General features: G+C 38.7%; 1 protein-coding gene across 6 annotated transcripts in view; it reads right to left on the reverse strand.

The window, feature by feature from the left end:
- Positions 1-23,169, reverse strand: part of HNRNPR (heterogeneous nuclear ribonucleoprotein R) — a 32,431-nt gene extending 9,262 nt beyond the window's left edge. For 2 of the 6 annotated variants that reach the window (XM_043574073.1, XM_043574071.1), the window contains exons 1-7: positions 23,038-23,169; positions 19,632-19,797; positions 17,232-17,350; positions 16,501-16,608; positions 13,166-13,279; positions 3,272-3,448; positions 1,480-1,615 (exon numbers count right to left, since the gene is read on the reverse strand). In XM_043574073.1, coding sequence (XP_043430008.1) covers positions 1,480-1,615; positions 3,272-3,448; positions 13,166-13,279; positions 16,501-16,608; positions 17,232-17,350; positions 19,632-19,788 — 811 coding nt within the window. In that variant the 5' untranslated portion in view covers positions 19,789-19,797; positions 23,038-23,169. Of the gene's footprint in view, positions 1-1,479; positions 1,616-3,271; positions 3,449-13,165; positions 13,280-16,500; positions 16,609-17,231; positions 17,351-19,631; positions 19,801-23,037 lie in introns of all 6 variants that reach the window. The other 4 variants (XM_043574072.1, XM_043574070.1, XM_043574074.1 and 1 more) reach the window with 3 other exon arrangements.
- Between the last annotated feature and the right edge of the window lie 764 nt (positions 23,170-23,933).

Consider the following 23,933-nt stretch of genomic DNA (forward strand, 5'->3'; position numbering starts at 1 on the left):
TTCTCATTACACAAAGAATCTAAACTCCTTACATGGTCCACAAAAGCCCCCTGTGGCATCTCATACAATTCTACCCTTAATTCTACAGTAATTTGAAGAACACTGGCCTTCTCTCAGTTACTTTAATACACCAAATTCTCTCTTGCCTTGGAGCTGTGGTATGTGTTGCTCTCTTGGAACGCACATCCCTTTGCTCTTTGAATGCTACATCCTCCTCATTCGTTGGGTCTTGGTTGAAATGTCATCTTATCAGAAAAGCCTTCCATAACCATCAAAGCAAGGATAGTAGCTATTCTCTAGCTAGGTATCATCTCCCTCTTCTCAGTGCTTACTGCTTACCCCAATGTATAAATATTTCTTTAATTTTTTTGTCTTATCTCCTTTCCCAGAGTATAAACTCTACAAGGGCACATAATACACCTTATTCACCACTGTATCCCAGCAAATAGCACAATGCCACCACTTAACAGGCACTAGATATCAACACTTGCTGAAGGAATGACTAAATGGGTAAGAAGCCAGAAAACTAACAAAGTGATGAGGTCAAAGAACTGCACCATTAGGGGTACGTAACCAACACAACTGTGACAGGCGGTGGCAGTGGTTACAAAGCGGAATGCTAGAAATCAAGATTTTGGAGTGGGGAGAATTTCTGGCGGCAAGATCCAGAATGTGATCTGGATGTGGGGGAGCTGAGGTAAAGAACTGGGGATGAGGTGGTCATTAAACTAGGAGGCTAGGGGATTGGACAGTTCATCGATATACATGTTAAAGGTACTACAAATAAGTCATTTTAGGGCAGAAGAGAAACACTACGAGCCACAGCAATCTCCAATTAATGAAAGACTGAAACCAGAAGAGCAATAGATGACAGCATCAAGGAAGGAGAAAGGATAATATATCTGGAAGACAAAAACATGGTTTTTATGAGGGGAAGTAATGGTCTAAATCAATGTTTTCTTAAACCATAGCCAGCAACAGTATATCCCTACCCACATTAAAAAAAAAAAAAAAAAAAAAAAAAGGAACAGGAAATACCATGCTAAATCATGCATAAAAAGTGAAATTAACAGTTTTGTTAAATTTTGTTTCAGTTGTAAATGTATATAGACCTGTGATGTTCAACAAACTTCTCAATTCCATGGATTTAGAATCAGAAATTTTCCAAAATCTGATTTAGACAAGGCAACAGGAAGGATAAGAACTCTCACCCTCTTGGCCCTGAAGCACACTTAATGTTGGGAAGCCTTCAGGGCAAGACTATGGCAAAAGCTAAGGCACAGAAGTGAAGGGGTCATTCCAAGAAATTAAGGATGAGAGGGAACACAGTCCAAACCACTGCAAAGTAGAAAGGAGGCAACTTAAACATTGAAGATTTGTTTGAATTTTTAGATTAATATACACCTTTTTTTTTTGTACTTATAAATAGTACCACAGACGTCCCAAAACTAACTTATACTAAATACATTTTTGTTTTACCTGTGACTTTACTGAATTCTTCCAGAATGTTTTCCTTAGTCTTATTCTTCGGAATTGATCCAACAAAAAGCCTGTTGTTTGCCACAGAAATGCACACTCCAAGGTGTTTACCAGGGCGAATTTCATAGCTGTCACACTGCAAGGAAGAAGAGAACCAGATACCCCACAACCATCCCAAACTCAGGACGACTGATCTCAATCTAAAAAATTCAACAATTTAAGGTCAAACACTTCCTGCTTCATGAACTCACCGAGTTCCCTCATGCTTACCATTATATAAATGTGTATTTTAGAACTTGTTATGGTCTCTCAGTTTGGTTTTGTTAACTTTCACTGCTCCTCTGGATAAAAATGACTCAGTTATTTCACTTTATTTTTTAAAGTATCTTATTTAATATTTCAATGTGATCTATCTGAAAAATTGTCCAGAGAACTTCAGAAAAAATACCCAAGACTGATCATTCAGGGTCCTTGGAGATAAAATTAGATACAGATAAGCCAAAGGCAAAATAACAATACAAAAAGAGTAACAACTATGTATAATTAATACAAAAGAAATTTAGAAGAATTTCACATTCTACACAAAACACAGAATTCTATATGTATACATGAAAAGTTTTAAACAGCATATCAAACACCTTCAAAATTACATGAAATAATAGGAAATAAAAACAGTTTTATTTGAATCACTATGGTGATAGTTTCCTTGGTAAACTTCAGCTTCTTAGGTTTTAACATTACTTACCCATTACCTTACTACAAGATATGTGATTATTAAAAAATAAAATCATCCATACATTACCAAAAATGTGGAAATAAAGCTTTGAAAACTTTCAATAATAAGTCAGAAGGAAAAGTCCCTAATAAAAACTAAAATCTGGGTCAAGCTAGAAGTGGAAGTAATTTAGAAGTGATTAATGAAACCGAAAGCCCTGGTGGAAGAGGTACCCATTCTAGAAGGACTGGAACTAGACAAAGTGAGGCTTTTAGATGTCTGGAAAGAGTAGGCAAAAACAATGACACTGTTATTTTAAGTTACTGAGATGGTTGTACCAATACAGGAGTGAAGATACACCTCATTTGCAGAACTCTGTTACTCTTACTCCTCCTAGTAGTAGTCATACTATTGTACTACTAAGTACAAAGGGTTAAAGGCCCTGCAAAAAGGAAATTACTAGATTACAGAAGATTAGCTATAAAATAGTAAAAAAAAAAAAAAAAAAAAAAAAAAAAAGGAGAGAAAGGTTAAAGACAGAAAAGGCTGAAGGGCCTGAAAACAAAATATAGAAAAGAATAGGCATATACTTAGAAAATAAATTGTATGATTAGGTGGTGACAAAAATAAAAGAGTCTCAATAATTTCCTGAATTATGTCCTAAAAGTCGCTGTTACTCAGTTATGCTCTGCAGAATCCATCCCAGCCTTCATCACCCTTTTGAGAATCTTATCCTAAAGTTTAATAGTAATGACTGACATCCTTTCTGCCTAAAATCAAAGGGGAACTGCAGAAGCCAAATGCATATTCAAATGAAAGTTTAGTTACTAGCCAATCTAATAAATAACTTCTAGGAATTATGAGAGACTTTCTCTAACACATTATTTCTTGGGTATGTTCATTCTTTTTTACTTTTATAATCAGAAAAGACAGAGCAAAGATCCGTACCAATTTAATCAATATATAACCATTCAAAGCAAAAGCTGAAGAAAATAATGTTAACTGCAAACATTTTTAATTGAGGTAACTCTCTCAAATAATGACTTGCTACACGGTGTGTATTTCTTTATCACATACCAGTTTAACAGCTTCCTGTGCAGCTTCCTTTCCACAGAAGGTGATAAATGCATACCCTCTGTTCTGACCAGACAGTGGATCCATCATAAGACGTAGATCCCAAATGGGACCAGCCTTTTCGAAAAGGGGTACCAACTCATCCTCATATAAATCTCTTGGTATTTTACCTACAAAGACCTGAAAAAAAAATCTCTGTATTACAATCCCAATGTAAACATTTGATTTTAGAGTCATAAAGCCTAACTGCCCTTTTTCTAAGGGGCTAGGGGCACAAAGATGGTTAAGGAGGAGTAAGTACAATTTGAATCTTTGGGGGTTAACCTTAATGTTGATTTATTATGATTACCTTAGGGTCATTAACATAGAACAATATTCTATAGGGAAAAACGGAAGCTAATTAATAAAGAGTGTGCAAAATTCGTACAACTCTAAATTTTAAATTTTTATAGTTTTTCCTTTTCTCACAAAAATAACAAAGGGCATGTATGTATCTTTGGGAAATATTTCTGCATTTTTATAAAAACATTCATTGAATAAAGACTGAAGTGCTCTTCCTCAAGCTTTCTCAACTCTAGTATCTTTACCACTTAAAACGCCAGAGCTTCTGGATGGAACTGGAGGGTATCATGCTAAGCAAAATTAGTCAGAGAAAGACAAGTATCATATGACTTCACTCGTATGAGGAATTTAAGATACAGAACAGATGAACATAAGGGAAGGGAAGCAAAAATAATATACAAACAGGGAGGGGGACAAAACATAAGAGACTCTCAAATATAGAGAACAAACAGAGGGCTGCTGGAGGGGTTGTGGGAGGGGGGAGGGGCAAAACGGGTAAGGGGCTTAAGGAATCTACTCCTGAAATCATTGTTGAACTATATGCTAACTAACTTGGATGTTAAACTAAAACAAACAAAACCCTCCAGAGCTTCAGTCTATCCCTTTCTCTGTCAGAGTATTTCATTTTAAGGTGTGAAAAAATTCATCATTTGAGGATTTGGTGTTCTACCTTAATTAAAATTATGTAATAAGGATTAAATTATAACATAAATTAGAATTAAACAATCAAAAACCTTCTCAGTATTTAATATCAGATCACAATTTTCAAGTTTCCACCATGTCGGCAACATCAAAGATAATCTTTCACATGAAAACATTTGCAATCCACACACAGTCTTAAAGAGTAAATGTTTGTGTTAGAGATGAATTTTCTAGTGAAACACATCTTCATCTTTTCATACTATGAAAAATGACCTGATTAGTTAAACAGCAATCCAAAAGATGGCCAAATTATTACTAGATATTAAGTTTCTGGTGTTAATGTGACAGTTGTTCTCAGACAACCCTTTTCAAAATAATCAAATTTACCTTCACTGCTGTCTGGCAAAACTTGAGGTCTTCTTTTGAATTCCTAGTATAATTCTCACATAACAGCTATTCAGTCCTTCTGTCTCAGTGAAGTCTCCAATCCTCGTTCACTAAGTCATTCCAAGGAGATTGTGTGGGAAAGTCACCGGTGTCCTTATATTCTCTCCTCTCAGCCTTAAAAACTTTCTCAGTAACTGTTTTTACTTCTTTATACCTCAGAGAAAGAGATTTACTTCCTTTCCAAGGTTAACTCCTTACCCCTAATAACTAAGCCCATTTCTTCTCCCCACCTTCTTCTGGAAATAACCGCAAACTTTATTTCTTCGACTCTCCTATTTTGCTCAGTACATCCTTTCCTACCCACTGGTTCTTGTCTTCAAACGTGCCAAATTTCCCATAACAAAACAATATACAAACAAGAAACCGTTACCCATTTACCTTTCACTTTCAAATGCTTTGAACACATCACATCTACTATATCCTTAATGCTGTGCAGCTACAGAGAATAACTAGACACCTAAGGCATCATCTATGTGATATCCCTATAGAACCATGTTTCTAACGAAAACTCACTCTGAAAAGCCCTTGCCATCTATGCTCTCTAACTAGCACTGGCTTCTTCCTCTAATGCTAAGCTGTATGCCCAAATGTCACTAATGGATACTTTGCTTCCTCAGTCTCATGCTCCTTGCCTTTGCAATAAGCATTAACATTAGTGGTGCTGCCTCCTAAAAATTCTCTTCCCTTAAATTTTCAGGATCCTCCCCTAGCCTGGTCTTCTCACCTTTAATTATTTCTCTATCCTTTCCATGGTGATTCTTCTGGCCACCTAGTAGTAATCTGGATGTTTCCCAAAGTTATGGCTCTATCTCATCTTCCCTGCATTTTCTTCACTTTTAAAGATCATATCCATTCCCCAAGTCTACTATATAGTCATCTCCCAGATTTACATCCCAAGACCTAATTTTATACTTCCAACTGCCTACGAAGCATTTCCTCTTGGTTGTCCTGATTTTACCTCAAATCACCAATAAGTCTAGCAATGCCAATTTTGTGTTTTTAGTTTTTTTTAAATACTTATTTATTTTTGAGAGACAGACAGACAGACAAAGCACGAGTGGGGGAGAGAATCCGAAGCAGGCTTCAGGCTCTGAGTTGTCAGCACAGAGCCCGATGCGGAGCTCGAACCCATGAACCACGAAATCATGACCTGAGCCGAAGACAAACGCTTAACCGACTGAGCCACTCAAGTGCCCCAAATTTTTGTTTTCTGAATACAGATGCAGACATAAACATGAATGATTATGTATCAGAATAGTACTAATAGTGGTTTATCAGTGCATGAAAAAACTGTTCTAATTTTATTCTTTTTCTTTAATTATATTTCCTAAGTATTATATGGTACATATAATAGATTTGTAACAAGTGTTTCTTCCTTCCAAAAAACAAAATAAGTAAAACCCACACTTGCCAACTAGTTCCTTTAATTTTCCCCATTTCTCTTAGGAGAACGTAAGTTCTGCTGCTCCCTCCACCCATGAGATGACTAAAGAAATAATACCTATGTAAAAAAAAAATCTCAGATATTTTGAATCCCTCCCATCCCTATCCATATCCAATTAATCTTTTAAGTATCAGCTTCAAGTTGTTCCAATAAATAATACCTAGCCTATATAGATAACTGGATTCCTCCCAACTCATAGAACTTGTCCAAACTTTTCATGAGACATGGAATTGCATATACCTTCAATTCATGTGCCATGTTTGTTTTTCTAAGTTCTACAGATACAGTGAATACCACAAACAAGGTCTAAACATGAGACTTAAATACTACTGATAGAGAAAAAAGTTAAATACACAATATGATTTCAAGAGGTGTTAAAGGCTAAGAAAAAAGCAAGGAAAGGGAATAAATGATGAGGAAGAGGCTATATTTTAATTAGGAAGGCTTCCTTGAAGAAGTAAATTTGAACTGAGACTTAAGGTAGAAAATTAAGGAAAAATCTGAGGAAAGAGCATTCCAAGGTAAAGGAACTGCAAAAAGATGGGAATACACTAGACGTAGCTGAAAAAACAGATACAGGACAGTGATGGAATAGAAACCTGTTGGGAAAGAGAGAACAGGGGCCAGATTAAGTTAAACCATGTTAGGAGTTTGCATTTTATTCCAAATGGGTTGGGAAGATATCAGGGGGTTCTGGGCAGTGAGTAGGTATGACATGTTCTAAAGGGCTGTCAGCTAGGTAGAAAATGGATTGTATGGAGAAACAGGCTGACCAGTCAGGTTCACAAGGCAATCCAGACAAGGGATGATGGTGGTACGGACTAATACGTTGACAGCTGTGAAGGTAGGGAGAATGTGAGAAATAGCTGACTTTTAAGTTATGTTGGATTCAAATCTACATTTTAGTTACTTTTGAGTAAGTTTCTTAATCAGTGAGTTGCAATACCCTATCTGGGAATAACACCATCAAGAGGGTTCAATTTCCATGTGAGCAGAGAGCCCACATCTTGTTCTCATTTTATTCCCAGTACGGATCACAGTGCCTGAAACATTAACAGCTGCTCACCTTTGACGAATGTACAAATGAAAATCTACCTCATGCTGTTAGCTTATGCACTAGATCCCGTTCCTTCTCTTCTACTCAAGGACACTTGGTCCAGCAACAATCTGATCATCGATTTTCTCCTTTATATATAGACCATTCTCATCAGCACACAAGTGATCATAATTTCTCACTTAAAGTTTAAATGAAAACAAAAATATATCTTGACTATGACACACCTTCCAGTTATTGTCCCATTCCTCTGCTATCCTTTATAGCAAAAGTGCTCAAAAGAGCTATACATTCTTGCTATTTTCATATCCCTCACCTCCCACTCTCTTGAATCTTCTCCAAACCCAGCTTTTACCACCACTGCCAAAGTCACTAATGACATCCACGTTGCCACAATCAAATGGCAATTCACAGTCCTTGTCTTACTTGGAAAGTTTGTTATCATTGACCAAGCTTCCTTTTGTGAAAACTCTCTTCACTTGACTTCTAGGATACCACACCCCAGGTTTTTCTCTTTCTGCTCAGTTCCCTTGCTAGTTAGTTCCTTCTCATCTCCCGAACCTCTAAACGTAGAGGGCTGTGGGGATCAGATCTCAGACCTTTATTTTAGCTGCACACACTTCCTTGGTGACCACATCCAAACTCTGGTTTTTAAATACCATCTGGATGCCTATGCCTCCCACCATTTATAATCTCCAGCCAAAACTCTCCCCTCAACTCCAGGATTATATAAGCAACTGCTCACTCAACAGCTCCATTTGGAGGTCTAAGAGACATCTAACTCTTAACACGTCTAGAACTGAATTGCAATCTTTCAATCTTGCCAAAATGTCCTTCGGTACAGCATTCTTCAATAAATGGCAACTCCATCCTTCTAGCTGCTCAGGTCATAAGCTTTGAAGTCTTCCTTGGCTCCCTTCTCCCATATCCCCATATCCAACTCATCAATAAATCCTGATAGAATCTAACCACTTCTCACTAGCCTCAGCTATACCACCCTATATTATCAATCCTATAAATGAGCATTCATTAAGACAAAAAATAAACAAGGATAACTGGTATTCATTTTGAAGTGTATTTTTTGGTGTGGCTAAGCTCTCTGGCCCAACCCGGACAAAGTGTTTTTATATTTGAGGTTACTTGTATTTGAATATTTAAAAACTGTTCTTGAAAGCAAATTCTGTTTCATATTGCTTCTATTAACATAATGCAGTGGTGCTTCATAATTGCATTTTTCACCACCCCTATTTCTTCCATACCCATTACAAATATATAATAAAGCAAAGAAAGAGCAGAGAAAGTAGCAATATGAAAAAACCTTTGACACACAGCTAAGTGAGGAAGCCAGGTGTCAGATTATTATACTACTTCTATCACATTTGTGCTTATATTTTTAGAACCAGAAAGTTTACCTTATCAAGCAAACCTAAAGTGAAAAACCTGTATTTTCAGAAAAAGTAACTTAATGATTGATTAATCACTTTACAGAAAGGATTCACAAGACAAGTTCCTTGTACTTTAAAATATCATTTGAATGTTAGAAGTCTAACTTACAGATTTTTTTAAGAATACTGTTTTACTTTAAAAGAAACATCAGCATTAGTCAGAGAAAGACAAAAATCATATGACTTCACTCATATGAGGACTTTAAGAGACAAAACAGATGAACATAAGGGAAGGGAAACAAAAATAATATAAAAACAGAGAGGGGAACAAAACAAGAGAGACTCATAAATATGGAGGACAAACTGAGGGTTGCTGGAGGGGTTGTGGGAGGGGGGATGGGCTAAATGGGTACGGGGTATTAAGGAATCTACTGAAATCATTGCTTCACTATATACTAATTTGGATGTAAATTTTTAAAAATAAAAAATAAAGCTAAATAAAAAAAATAAGAGGGGCGCCTGGGTGGCGCAGTCGGTTAAGCGTCCGACTTCAGCCAGGTCACGATCTCGCGGTCCATGAGTTCGAGCCGCGCGTCAGGCTGATGGCTCGGAGCCTGGAGCCTGTTTCCGATTCTGTGTCTCCCTCTCTCTCTGCCCCTCCCCCGTTCATGCTCTGTCTCTCTCTGTGCCAAAAATAAATAAACGTTGAAAAAAAAAATAAAAAAAATAAGATTAGAAAAAAAATGTTCTGGAAAAAAAAAAAAAAATCAGCAAATCCATGGTCAACAAAGTCCCCAGTATTATAATCACTGGGGTCCGTGAAGAAACAGGCTAACAATACTGGTTTACTGGGGGACCTGGGCGACTCCGTCGGTTAAGCGTTGGACTTTGGTTCAGGTCATGATCTCATGATTCGTGGGTTCTAGCCCAGCGTTGAGCTCTGTAGTGACATCTGAGAGCCTGAGGCCTGCTCTGGATTCTGTGTCTCGCTCTCTCTCTGCCCCTCCCTGGCTCACACTCTGTGCCTCTCTCTCTCCCTCTCTCTCTCTCAAAATTAAACACTAAAAAAATAATAGTAAAACAGGGGCGCCTGGGTGGCTCAGAGTCAGTTGAGCGTCCGACTTAGGTTCAGGTCATGATCTCACTGCTTGTGAGTTCAAGCCCTGCGTCGGGCTCTGTGATGAGAGCCTGCTTCGGATTCTGTGTCTCCCTCTCTCTCTGCCCCTCCCTCTTGTGCTGTCTCTCTCTCTCTCAAAAATAAATTAAACGTTAAAAAATAATAATAACAATACTGGTTTACTAAGAAAAAGGAGATGGCTTCACTTCAAGATCAGTTTAACTTAGGACATTAACTTAAAAAGGCGAAAAATAAATAGTATTCAAGAACTAATCAAGCATAATTCCTTTAAAAGTTTCTAAGCTCAATGTTTAATTAACTAAAATGAAATAGAAATGCTTTCCTTATATAACTTGTTGGTCCCTGTGCCACTCTGGCTCCACATGAACCCTTTGGAGTCAGCACTCAGACATGTGCAGGTAATCCTCCCCACCCCCCACCCCCATCAGAACCAACAGCATCTAATGAACACTGTAACAACAGTCCTTTCTTTACTCACTAAGCATCAAGGCTTGAAAAAAGTTTTGGCTGTCTACTATCTATCCATCAAATATTTCAACAGTAACAGAGAAAGCCCTCTGAGGCTCTGGAAGCAATAGAGGTAACAGGCAGCACAACATCGTCTTTTGAGTGCCTACGGAGTTCGTCCATCATCCAGCTCTTATTTGCTATTTTGCAAACACAGCAGCTCTTCCTTATACACAATTCAATTTAGGTACTACTAAATCATATACTTTTACATCTCTGTTAAATATACTGGTTTTCTCACACTTCCATTAATCAACCAAAGAATTAAATCTCAATCTACCATTTCCCTTAAATTCCTCTACAAAACATCAGTGCTCTGCTCTTTAAACACGTAAGTGCTTATTATAACGTAAACAAATAAAAACAGAAGTTCCTTCCCAAAATAGTTGTACAATGCCAGCTGAAGAGGCACAGGTACTAGAACCAGACCTGATCTGAGGGCCAAGACACACTAAAAAATACACTTCAAAATTAATACCTATCTCTCTTGTACATTTCGCATCTCAGGGCAATGTTTAAGAACAACGTCTGCAAATGGGTGCTAACTTATAGGATTAACTTATAGTACGTTTTAGCCAAAGATGAACCCTTCGTCTTCTCACAACTAAATTTTAATACTGTCAGTCTCAGGCACTGACCCTAATTTCAACTTTCTCAATCAAGAGCTAAAAATTTTTAATGACTGTAGTGAAATATAAAAAGAAACAAAAACTTAAACTTCACAGCATCAAAATGACACCAACTAAAACCAATTTAGTAAATTAGCAACCCAATATATTAAAAAATCTCTTATTTTTCTGATTTTTAAAAAACTTCAATTTTCAACAAGTATAGACCAAATCTCATTTAACTTTATAGGAAGAATCCAAACCTTTACACTAAGATTCTGTGGTAACAAACTGCTTGACAGGAGTGGCTTACGCTCATACAGGGATTTCACTGTAGCAATATTTGCTGTATGCAAGGATACCCAATATATAGGAGAATGCATCTTTTTCAGAGACAATGCAATATAAGAGAACATACATATTTTACAATTAAGATACCAACTTTGTTTCTAACTGGATACTCAAAATAGCTTATCCTATTAAATGGTTCAAATGCTTTCAGCGAAATCTTAAGAGTACTAACAAACTCCTTTCTTATCTATATAAAACAAAGATACAACAAGTCTCTATTAATGAGCTCGTTAATAAAACCAATCCAATGGGCTAAAAAAGTTCATTTTTATAATTATAAAATAGACCAACTATAAAAACATAGTTTTAAAATCATATTTTATAACACACGATAATATATAATATACAATAACGTAATATACAATAACAATATTATGCAGTCTTAATTTTTATTCCTAAGGATTTTATAACTAAAGAAATAAGACTAAAATAAATGTAGTAATTGGTAAATATCAACAAGGACATCACTTGCTGGATGATACACTATAGATAACTTTTTTAGACTGTATTCCCCTCTTGGAGGTGTTTTAGGCTGCCTCAAAATAAGGAAGAGGCAAATGAGCAATTCCATTTTTTACTTTTTTCCCCCCATTTTTTATTTATTTTATGACGGTCTAAGGTAAGAAAACAAAACTTAATGGTAAAACCATCAGAAAAAAGTACATTATGAAGTCGTTCAAGTAAGAAGACCAAACTAGGGGCGCCTAGGTGGCGCAGTCGGTTAACCGTCCGACTTCAGCCAGGTCACGATCTCGCGGTCCGTGAGTTCGAGCCCCGCGTCAGGCTCTGGGTTGATGGCTCAGAGCCTGGAGCCTGTTTCCGATTCTGTGTCTCCCTCTCTCTCTGCCCCTCCCCCGTTCATGCTCTGTCTCTCTCTGTCCCAAAAATAAATAAACGTTGAAAAAAAAAATTTGAAAAAAAAAAAAAAAAAAAAAAAAAGAAGACCAAACTACCTACTCTTTAAAAGTAAACAAAAGATAAACGTAGATTTGAAAGGGTTCAAAATCTAAGTAGAATGTTAAAAATGAAGAATGGGTTGGGGCAACTGCCTGGGTGTGCAACTGATCTTGGGTTGTGAGTTTGAGCTCCACGTGAGTATGGAGATCACTTAAAAATAAAAAAATCTTAAAAGAAAATGTTTAAATGCTTGGAGTCCCTTTTAATATTGCTAAATATTAAGAAATAGAATACTAGTTGTAATTATGTTTGAAAGAAGTTCAGGGAACAAAGACCAATGCATGTAAACTCTATTCTCTACACAGAGAATATACTGGAATTACTTCTGATATAAATCTAAAAGGTTATGTTAATTGGTGATATCTTTATTCACAAACTAGAAATAATTATCTTTGCTCGTGGTTACCTGAAAGACACCAATCAGAAAAGGTCCTGCTGTAAACTTACATTTTGGCATACAGTTTTTACCATTTAAAGGATCAGAACTGGCTAACTAACATAAAGGTGTATGAAGAAACCTTTACAAAGGCTCATACGGGAGGAAGGATTGCTTCTTTGCTCAAGGACAAACCAATGTGCTTTACCTTTATCTGATTCTACATCCTTCCCTTGTGTAACCCACTCCCATCAATAAATCTCTCAGGAAATATTGAGTACCCTTTATGTGAGGAGGGTGGGTCAAGAAGGGAGGACAAGCACTGTTCAAAATTACTGACATGAAACAAAAACAGAACAAAGCAATTCTTTGTCCTTAATAACCTCAACCCAAGCAACTAAAACAGTGTGTTGTTGGTTGCACGGTTTTAGAAACTAGTTCTAAGAACTCTAATTCCTTTACGAAGTGTTTGGGCATCTACTAGTCACGTGATTCTCCTTGCTTAGGAGGACAGTAAAATACAGATGGATATCCAAAACGAATAATTATAACTACACTTTGAAAAGAATCCAGTATTCTTCCCTATTATAGAATAGAATAATTTACAAACTGGAAAGATTTCGGCAAACAGTTGAAGAATACTCACTTCTGTTCCAATTCCCGGTTGCACACCCGAGTACACACTGTCTGGCGGAGGACCGCCATACTTCCTCTGTCCTGTGGTTACATCCAGAGTATAGCCAGTCCTCTCAAGCAACGCCTAAAGACAATTATACATCTGTTTATACTTGAATTGTAGGCAAATTAAATCTCTAAGCACAGAACACATTTTTGTTACGAACGAGAACAGAAAGACGGGGTAAGGATTATTAAAAATGTGACAGAAGCTAACCCCCGGCTATCTACATACACATACTGCAGCATTCCTCATTTGCATTCTCCTCTACTCCAATGAGAGCTTTCCTTAACTTGTTCCCTTTATATACCATATATCCACCTGTGATTCAATTCAAATAAAATGTTCTCTACTCTTAAAAAATCAGAAGTCCCAGGGTGTCTGGGTGGCTCAGTCGGTTAAGCATCCAACTCTTGATTTCAGTTCAGGTCATGGTCTTGTGGTTCATGGTTCGTGGGTTTGAGCCCCTCAGACTCTGTGCTGACAGTTAGGAGCCTGCTTGGAATTCTCTCTCTCTCTCTCTCTCTCTCTCTCTCTCTCTCTCCTTCTGTCCCTCCCCCAATCACGCTCTCTTTCAAGAACAAATGAATTACAAAAAAATAAAAAATAAATCAGAAGTCCTACCTCCTTCATGCAGCTTTCTTCATTTGCTATGTCTCACATCTTCCTACTCTGACTTTCTATTATAGTCAGGTAATTTAACCTTTGTTTTGTTTAATCCTTTTGTCTTTACTTCCTGCTATATCATAAGCTCTATAAAAACCAGACCATTTCTCATATAGCACGGATTCGAAATATGTGGCAATTACCAAATGAGTATACTCAGGTTCAAAAACAAAAACAAACAAACAAAAAACAAGCAACTTTATGCTTCCTGATTACCAACTTTTTCCACAACATTATATTAGGTATTGAAGGAATACAGAAAAGAAAGTAAGGGTTTATATTTATAGGAGAGGCCTAAAAAAACAGAGAAAATGGAAAAAAAGGAAATCCAATTACCTAAAAAGGGGAGAATTTTACACTTCATGTCTTAAAAATGAGATGGTCCCTGATTTGCGGGGATTTGACTTACAAGTTTTGGCTTCAGGATGGTGTGAAAGTAATATGCATTCAGTAGAAACCACACTTCATATTTTGTTTTTTATCTTTTCAATATCCAGTAGGATATTCTCGTGATGCTGGGCTGTGGCAGCCCAGGGAGGCTCAGCTCCCTGTCAGCCATGCGATCACAAGGGTAAGTAACCAATACACTCACAACCATTCTGTACCCATACCGACCAGTTTTTCACTGTCAGTACAGAACTCTATATAAATTACGTGAGATATCTAACATTTCATTATTAAGACATGCTTTGTGCCAGATGATTTTACCCAACTAGGCTAACGTTAAGTGTTCTAAACACATTTAAGGTAGGCTAGGCTAGGGGTGCCTCAGTGGCTCAGTCAGTTAAGTGTCTAACTCTTGATTCTGGCTCAGGTCATGATCTCACAGTAGTAAGGTCCTAATATCACTTGTGAGGTCCTGAGAACAGGCTCCCACTGGGTGTAGAGTCTGCTTGAGATTCTCTCTCCTCTCCCTCTGCCCCTCCCCAGCTTGCACACATATACATAGGTGCTTGCTCTCTCTCTCTCTCTTAAAAAAAAAAAAAAAAAAAAGGCAGGCTAAGCTACAATGTTTGCCAGGTTAAGTGTTATCAGGTGAATTTTCAACTTAAGATATTTTCATCAACTTAAGATGGGTTTACCTAAGTGTAACTCCATCCTAAGTTGAGGAAGATCTATACACAATGTCAAAGCAACAAGAGATTTTAGACATCATCAGGTTTAGTGGTTTTCAAAAATATCTTTGGAGGAACTCTGGGATTCCAGAGTTATCTCAGGCTCTCTATTCTTCTACCTTTGACTCAAAAAGAGCTGTTCTACCTTGAAGCACAGAAATAAATGTTGATACACAATAAAAACACACTACATATACTACATACTTACACATTACTTGTCTAATATGTCATATACACATATCACATGTATAATACATACCTTACCAAGAGCAAATACCCAGCCTGAGGGAAATAACATAGGCCTATTCAATACACGCTAATAAGTTTTCCTTAAAAATAACTATTATGTCAGATGAGCTTTTCATGTATTTATTTTTTTAAGTGTACTTATTTCTTTTGAGAGAGAGAGCAGGGGAGGGGCAGAGAGAGAGGGAGAGAGAGAATCCCAAGAAGGCTCCGTGCTGTCAGCACAGAGCCCGATGCAGGGCTTGATCTCGGGAGCCACCCAGATGCCCCTCACGTATTCATTTTTAAAATACAGGGGTGCTTGGGTGGCTCAGTGGGTTGAACATCCAACTCTTGATTTTGGCTCAGGTCAGGGCCTCACTGTTCAAGAGTCTGAGCCCTGCACTGGGCTCTGCGCTAAGAGCATGGAACCTGTTTGGGATTCTCTCTCTCCCTGTCTCTCTCTGCCCCACCCCTGCTCCCACTCTCTCTCTCAAAATAAATAAGTAAATACTTAAAAAAAAAAAAAAAAAGAATGGGTTATGCTATTTTATAGATGAGGGGGGAAAAGGTACAAAAGGAGGTTTATGTAAACCAGTTCCATGATAGAAGCCACAAGTTCTATTTCCTGTCTAAAACATAAGACTGCACAAACAGCTTCATTAAATAAAGTAACTATTTCAACTTGAAAAGTCTACCTCTGTGGCAATAAAACATCAACATCCATTTAACAAAGGAATTAGGTTCACTGGTCTTTCACCAAAAGCCCTATATTCACCTTTCAGGGAAGTTTATCTCAAGGACAGTAACAGTAATGGGTGCTAGTTACACAGTTCTTGCCACATTCCAGGCATTATTCCAAGCACGTGACATATCTTAATTCCTTTAATCCTCACAACTCTATGAGATGGGTACTATCACTCTTCCCAGTGTACAAACAAGGACACTGAAGTAGATAAAGAGAAACAGAGTGCTTAGAAAGACACCAAACCAAGAGACATGACTGAATCAATCTAAAAAGCTATTATCAGAAGCATCAATAAACATGTAGCATGCACAGTCAGAAGAACAAGTAATGAGGCAAGAGTCTGAATTAGGGCTTTTCACCAAACATACAATTGAATGATTGCCCCTGAAATGCTTCTTAATTTTCCTTAGATTATCTCATTTCTAAAACACTAGTTTAAAAAAAAAAAAAAAAAAAGTGGAACTGTAAAAACTTCCTAGAAAACATGAAAAAAAACCTTCAATCTCATCATTAAACTTAGTATCACCACGACTACCCAAGTCAAGTTTTACCTTGATCTTTGCTTCATCAGGTCCCTTTGTGGACTCTTGCACCTTGCTCCCCTGCTTCTCCCTTTGCCTGTAGGTCTTCATAACTCCACATAAAAATGCACTTTTGTTCTAGAACAGGCAAGTAATTCAATGAAAAAGAACCACCAGGAATTGTCGAAAGGTCAAATACATAATTAAATTACAATTTCAAAAGACAAGAATTTTAACAAAATATTTATTCGTTAATTCACCCACCAAATATTTGCCGAGAGGCTACTATGTACTGGAGACTGGAGCAGAGGGTAAGAGCCAAGACCTCAGGGAGCTTACCTTCCACACTGGCAAAACAGTCTTCTATTTTGTTCATATTCAAGTGCGTCTGGATTATCTTTGCCAGACATTCCAAAACTATTCTTATCTACATTATTTCCCTCCAAGATAATAAAACAGAATCAGAGAACCCAAAAATGTTTAAGATCGCAGGAATCTAAACATGTAAAAACCTACTAATAACAATGAGCAAACCCTGTTTTTAAAGTAACTTACTGCAAAGCAGGCGAGACTTTTACTTTACACTTTTGTTTCTGAAAACTCTTTGCCATAAGCAGGTTTTTCTTTTCTTTGGACTAATTTTTTTAAAAGAAGCGGAGGTAGTCACAAACAAAAAAATACCAACTCCCTCAGGAAAAAAGTAATGGTAAAGTAATTTCAGATCATGAGTTGTTCAAAGGCATTTCTAGCAATGGCCTTACCTGAACATGTGATAAGTCACTTTCCTTGAACTGCTGTAGTACAGACAGAGCTCCTTCTTCATTAAATTCCCTGAGAGCATCAATTGCTCTTTCATCAAGATCGACATAAGCTACCAATCCTAAAAATTAAATTGAAAAGGGGTAATGTTACTGCAACAAAAGGGATAATCTAAACTGTGCTATCAATGTTTAATCAAGAATTGTTATATTCGACACTATTACTAACAAACTGCATTTTCACTGAATATGCATATAGGCAGCTATACAAATACTATATACACAGAAAGGTCAAGAGTACAAATATGAAAATAAGAGATAAAATGTCAACAACTTATAAACATAAATTTCAATCCCCACATCCCACAAAAACCCCACAAAAATCCTAACCCCGTTTCCCACTCCCCAAAAGGTTTAAGGTTTGGAAGTTAAATCTGATGCACACACTGTACTACAGATTAAGCATTAATATAACAAACTCTGATTTATGTTAGAGTAGTAAGCATACACTGTATTCCCCAAGGATCAACCTTCAAATTATATGGACTGCTGTAGTCGTTGCTAACCACACAAGAGGTGGGAGGAAAAAAAAAAAAAAAAAAGAAACCATTTTTATTAAATAATTCTTTCCACTCTCCAAAAGGTATCAAAGGCTTTTCCTCCTTAGCACCAAAGAGAAAATGAAATTGATTTGTTTATCTGAGCATCCACTTTGCTGCAATCAGAATGTGGAAAGGCATAATTTTAAACTCTTCTACAAATGCAAGTGCAGCTTGATTAATCAATTCTGAAAGTCATTTAAGGCAATCTTTTGTTCTCTTGATGTGTGTCAAGCTGAGGTTTAAAAGATGCTGTGGCATTCACAACACTGTCAATAATGACTATTTTTTTTCAAATGGCATTAAGGACTTTACTGTGGACTTACAAGTAAACTATACAGAAAATATATTGGCACTGCAATCTATACATATATTAACTGCACACAGAACAACTACTCAATTTATAATATAGTTTCTTAAGTCTGTTAAGTTTGTGTTGTGTTTCTCTCTATGTAAGAATATATTTCAGAATTGATCCAATGTAAAATGGAAATATTTGGCAGATTAAAACCCGAGTCCATATGAACTAACATCAAAAGTGACTCCATTTTGATAAAGCCAAAAAGAACGTTATTCCATACAATAAATATATTTTAAATAAATGTAATGCCATTTGTAAAGTTACTTTAAGAAAATGTTGCCAAGATTTGTTTTAAAAGCTCAAAATGAGCATGCCTAAATAAGTGGAGTTTCCTTACTTCCATATTCCATACCACCACCCAAAGCCACAACTCAGGACACCCATCAATCCATTCTGTCAATCCAACCCTACACCCAAACCATCAGCCTCTTATCAATAACAAACACTCTACAAGAGAGCATCTCTGAGCAAATCACTGCCAATTCTCTATGGCAGAATGTCACAGCAAGTTCCTGAGGACTGATTTTCAAATGGAACCATCACCCAGGAGTCATTTTTAGAAAGTCATTTTAATGTCTAAAATTATCCTAAGCTTCTCAGATTTGAAAAAAAAAAAAAAATTTAAGGACAAAAAAACAGATATTTGTTACTAGAGTACTTAAGACACATTTGTCAGACAATTCAATTCTCTCTCCCAAATCTGGATAGGCACACAAAACACAGAGGAAGAAAGTTTCCATCTATGGCCCCAAAGGGGGAGGACACATTTATTTATGAACAACACTCCCTAAGGGTAAGTATTTCTCTCCCTCTTTAAAACTTCAAACCACTTACAACCAACCATATTAAGATATTCATATTTGCTTAAGCACTTATCCATGGGACTTCTAGATTTTTTTTAAAAGCAGCTGTTACAAACCAAACACTTCCAAATTACTGAGAGATGTGGATTTTTGTCTATTAGAAACTTAGACAGGCCACAAACTCTCAAGAAGTCTGACATTTATTATCGTTTCAGACAATACAGTCTCACCAGTCCTCTTATTATGCCACCTAATCAGACCTAAGCTGATTTAACAATCACTTTAAGAAGCTAAAAGTAGAAAAGTAAAAGCAAAATGATGACTGATTTAGATTAAGAAAATGTAAAATTTGGTATGCTGAAACATACATTTTAATTGGTGGTAAATCTAAGACAAATTGATGTACCGTTCTGAAACAACTAAGACTGCATATTCAACACTAAGAAGGCTTCAAAATAATGAAATAAGAATATCAAAGTCAAACCCAATATGCCCTCAATGAAGGGAAAGTAACAAACATTCAGCTCTACATAGATCAGAAACAATAAGTATTATTTAACCTTAAAAAAAAATCTATAAAATTCAAAGTGGTTTGCCCTCACTTTCATAACCAGTCAGAAACAAGAAATGCATATTATACCTGTCTGAAATATTTCATCAAGTCTTTCTGCCACCTTCTGTGGGAGGCCTGCCTCTATCAGTGTCTTGTAGTGTTCTGTGTGAGTTACACTGGAAGTATCCATTGGTTCTTCCTCTTCTTTTAACTGTACCGCATTACCATTCACCTGATTAGCCATTTTATTATGCTGCTGGAAAAAATTCAGGAGCTATATTACATTAAGCCAGAAATAACTAGTTTGTAGGACAATGCATGATTTATCTAAACTAATTTGTATACATGCTGCTAATAAACTCTATCAAAATAATATTATATGCCTTTTGTGATGTATCTGACCTAAATTTGCAATAATAATCCTGTAAAACCATAAAAAATGTACATGGAAGCATCAGATCTTTAAGGAACTTCATGTACACCAGGTTAAAAAAAGGCTTGAATTTACTAAAGGTAGAATTGCTGATTAACAAAAGCAGCTGTTGTGTCCTCACAAGCATATCAACAAATCACAAAATCCTAAAAAGCCCATCAGCTCTCAATTCTTATACAGTTTTAAAAGTTTGATTTAGAAACAATGAACACCCACAGACCACTTCATCAAAGTTTGGGGACTTTCAAATTATCCTAGTTCTGCTTCAAATCTAGGATAGGTGTGAAATAAATGCTCTGCTGTCTCTAGTTCAACATGCTGGTGGTTTGGGTTTTCTCCGCCTCACTTAAAAAAGAAAAAACACAACTTGACATTAATTTTTGTTCTAAAATTAATTTGCTATTTTCCCATTCACAGATTTAAAAGAAAAAATGACCAAGTTTAAAAGCTAAACGATTGTGTTAAGTCCACATAAAATAAAACATGAGCTATAATTGAGGTTGCTTCTTTAAAAAAAAAAAAAAATCATGAGTACGTATTGAATTTTTCATATCAGTAAAATAAAGCTCCAAAAACATATTGAAGAATGGACAGCTAACTTCTTCCAAATAGTTTCAACAAACATTACCTAAATTAGGGTAAACTTAGGTCAGATGTCCCAGATTAACCTACCCAAATTATTTTTTTGTATGTTCAACCTGTATGTAATGCTGAAATGGACCAACTCCCTGAAGAGAGAGATTAGATAATAAAACCATATAAGGCCAGTCTCTATACTGCCTCTAAAAGACAGGGAATTAAAGTGCACTGGTCTGTAGTGAATGTGATGAAGATAATAAGCAGCAGAATAAAGACATTGCAACAAATACTGAAATAAAGGACATGAAGGTGGATCTCAAGAAGAAGCCTACTTTTCTTGATGAACCTCAAGGTACCCTAGTTAGCTAGAAAGAAAATACAAGCTTCCTAAAAAGCACTAAAACCCGCGATAACCACACTTCCAAATTGCTTATCAACCACTGTGCAAATGCAGCAGGTGCAGTTTTCTGACCTATAACAACTTCTTTTCATCTCAAAGTCCACAGATACTTAGTTGACATTAATGAAAAAGGGAGGAAGACCAAGGGGAAGGAGGTAACAGAGAACAGGAAGAGAGGAAAATGCAGAAAGGGTTATTCGGAAAATAAGATAAATGACTTCTTATGATTACAAACGTTAAGACTTGATAGCCCACTAATGTCTATACAGACGCAGACTCTGGTTAAACTCTGGGTGGAGAAATGCTTCTCAAGGCAAGCCTCAAATTCTGATGAATTGGCAAAAACGAAAACATTCAAAACTGGCACGCTTTTGATCAAGAAACTACTTACAGTGTAAGATGAATACGTTTACTGATTAATACAACCTATTTCTATAAAGATGCACTCTAAAGTCCAAAATCTGCGAACATATAGTTCTGTTTGCCCACGTCCCCCCACCCCCAAATACAACCATTAAGATCATCAGAACTCAAAAGTTCTCAGTATCACAAGACCCTTACAGTATTGCACCTGGGAATTCTATTAGCCACAGAAAAGAAGCAAATTTTTAACAGGAAAGTTCAACGAACATCTGGTAAGGTGGTATTTTTTTTAAGTATGTGTAAAGCAAAAAGACAAGTTGTGTCATTAAGCACAAGATAGAAACATTTATGACCATCATTTCATTGCAAAGGCTCTCCTACAAGTTGATTCTGAAATTGGTTGGAATTTTCAAAAAGTTTGTAAACTTTAATCACAAAAAAAGTAAAATAATTAGATTCCAGAAAATAAAACCTTTCGGACCAAGGAAAAAACCTGTCTCAAGCCAAATACAATGTGCTCATTAAAAAAAAAAAAAAAAAAAAAGTCTTTTATGTCATAGGAGATCGTTTAAAACTCTTGTGTCAATTCAACACAATGCCACACAGCCAAACCATATTTCTGGATGCAGCAAATGTACTGTGACTAGAGTCATTTGATAAGCATTTTTGCAAAAAGGAAACATTTAAATAAGATTTTAAAGGGCTGCTGGGAGATTTGGGAAGTCAGCACTAGCCCCTCCCTGACTTTTTCTGAACATCTCTGCGCAAATTCTTCATATTAAGAGACGGGCTTTCAAAGGACCAAAGAAATGAAAACTAACGGTTATCTCACGGGCTAGGAGTGTCAAGCCCTTATCCTACGACTGACTCACGAGACATAAATTCAGCCTCTTGAGGGACAGCAAAAATCTCAAACAGGTCAGCGTGAAAGGACCGAACCTTTCAAGAACCCCTTGGCTTTAAGTTTCATCTTGTGGCGACACGGTTACTGCCGCCTAAGAAAAAGAATCGCCCTTCCAATTTGGTGCGCCTGTGACAGTCTCAGAATCGTGCCTCTCAGACGCCGCTCGAAGCCTAAGTTTCGTGGCCTCTAGTAGTCATTTTTTCCTTCAAATCTCGGCTCGCAGCATGCAGCGTGGGGGAGGGGAGGAAGGCTTCCTACACACATCGGCCCCTGGGCTCCAGCTCGCACAAAAGTTTTCTCCCGGCTCAGGTAACCCCGGGTTTGCATCCCGCCCCCTGCCCACCCCACCCCCTCAGGCCCGTCCCGATCGGTAACACATCCCACTCGTGGCTAGGCCGGCCGAGACGAGAGCGAAGCGGCTCCGGAGGGGGGGTGGGGTGGGGGGGAGACGAAGGGGCCGCGGGCGCCTTAGGCCGCCCGGCCGGCCGCGTGGAGCGGCCGGCGGAGGCGGGAAAAACACGGCCGTCCCCAGCAGGCCGCGCGGAGAGCACCCGGCGGCGCGGACCGCGGGCCGAGGGCTGGAGGGGCGGGGGGAGGATGCGCAAGGGCGAGGAGGCGCCTCGGCGGGGCTAGGCCCTCCGCGGCGCGGCCGGACGAGGCCGAAGCCGCAGCCGCCCCCAGCCCATCCCCACCCCCACCCCGGGGCCTCGGTGCGAAAACGAAACTGGGGCCGAGGCGCCGAGCCCGGGATGGGCCCCGTCGGGTCGGATCGGGGCTCCCGGCCCCTCCCCCCACGGGCCGGCGCGAGACTCACCAGGGCAGAGCTGGGGCCGCCGGCCGGGCCCGTGAGAATCAGCGCGAGGCGCTTTGAAAACGACTAGAAATGGCGCGCGCGCCACCCCCTCCCCCCCTCATGGACAGAGACGCGATCCCGGCAGCACGCGGGGTTTCCCGGAACTGCTTCCAGGGACTCCGAGTGGCCGGGCAATCATTTCGCGCGGCGGCCTGAAAGGCAGCCCAGGCGCCCAATAGTAGCGAGAAGCAGCGGCTCACGCAGGGGGACAAGGGAGCCAATCGATGAAGCCATCGGCTGAGCCAATGAGCGAAGTCAGCGCCGCCGGCTGGGGCGCCTCCGGGGCGGGGGCAGGAACACAAAGGGGTCTGTGGTGAAGCCCCGGGTAGAGGCGAGGCTGCGGGGCACCAGGCCCTGAGAAGCCGGGCTTCTTCCTTCCTCGTCCGCCGCCGGGGCGAGACCGAAAAGCTAGGCCTCAGGCCGCGTGGCCGCCTCCGGAACCCCGCCCCCTGCTGTCCCCGCGGGCCTCGCTCCGCCGCGACCCTCCCGTCCCTTCGCCCGCGCCGAGGCGTCCCTAATCCCTCTCGCGCCGCCGGCGTTCGCCCCAGACACGCCCACCGCCACGCGGTCGGGCCTCCCTCTGGGTCATCTTTTGGGCGATGGTTGGAACGCGGTTTAAGAATGATTTGGCCGGCCGTCTGGCTGTAGAGTTTCACGTAGAAAATCATCCCTCGGATCGGAAAACTGCCGCCTGGCTCCCTTCCACACGTCATTGGGTCAGCTCAGAATGTGAGGGAAATCGCCAAAGTTGGCATGACCCAAGAGCAGTGTCAACTCACACGTGCTGGAACAGGGACCTTTTTTCCCACAGGGTTTGAAGCTCATTTTTTATGAAGTAGTAAGGCAGACATACGCAT

The sequence above is a fragment of the Prionailurus bengalensis genome, chromosome C1, assembly GCF_016509475.1.
Source record: "Prionailurus bengalensis isolate Pbe53 chromosome C1, Fcat_Pben_1.1_paternal_pri, whole genome shotgun sequence".
In the NCBI taxonomy this organism is placed as follows: domain Eukaryota; kingdom Metazoa; phylum Chordata; class Mammalia; order Carnivora; family Felidae; genus Prionailurus; species Prionailurus bengalensis.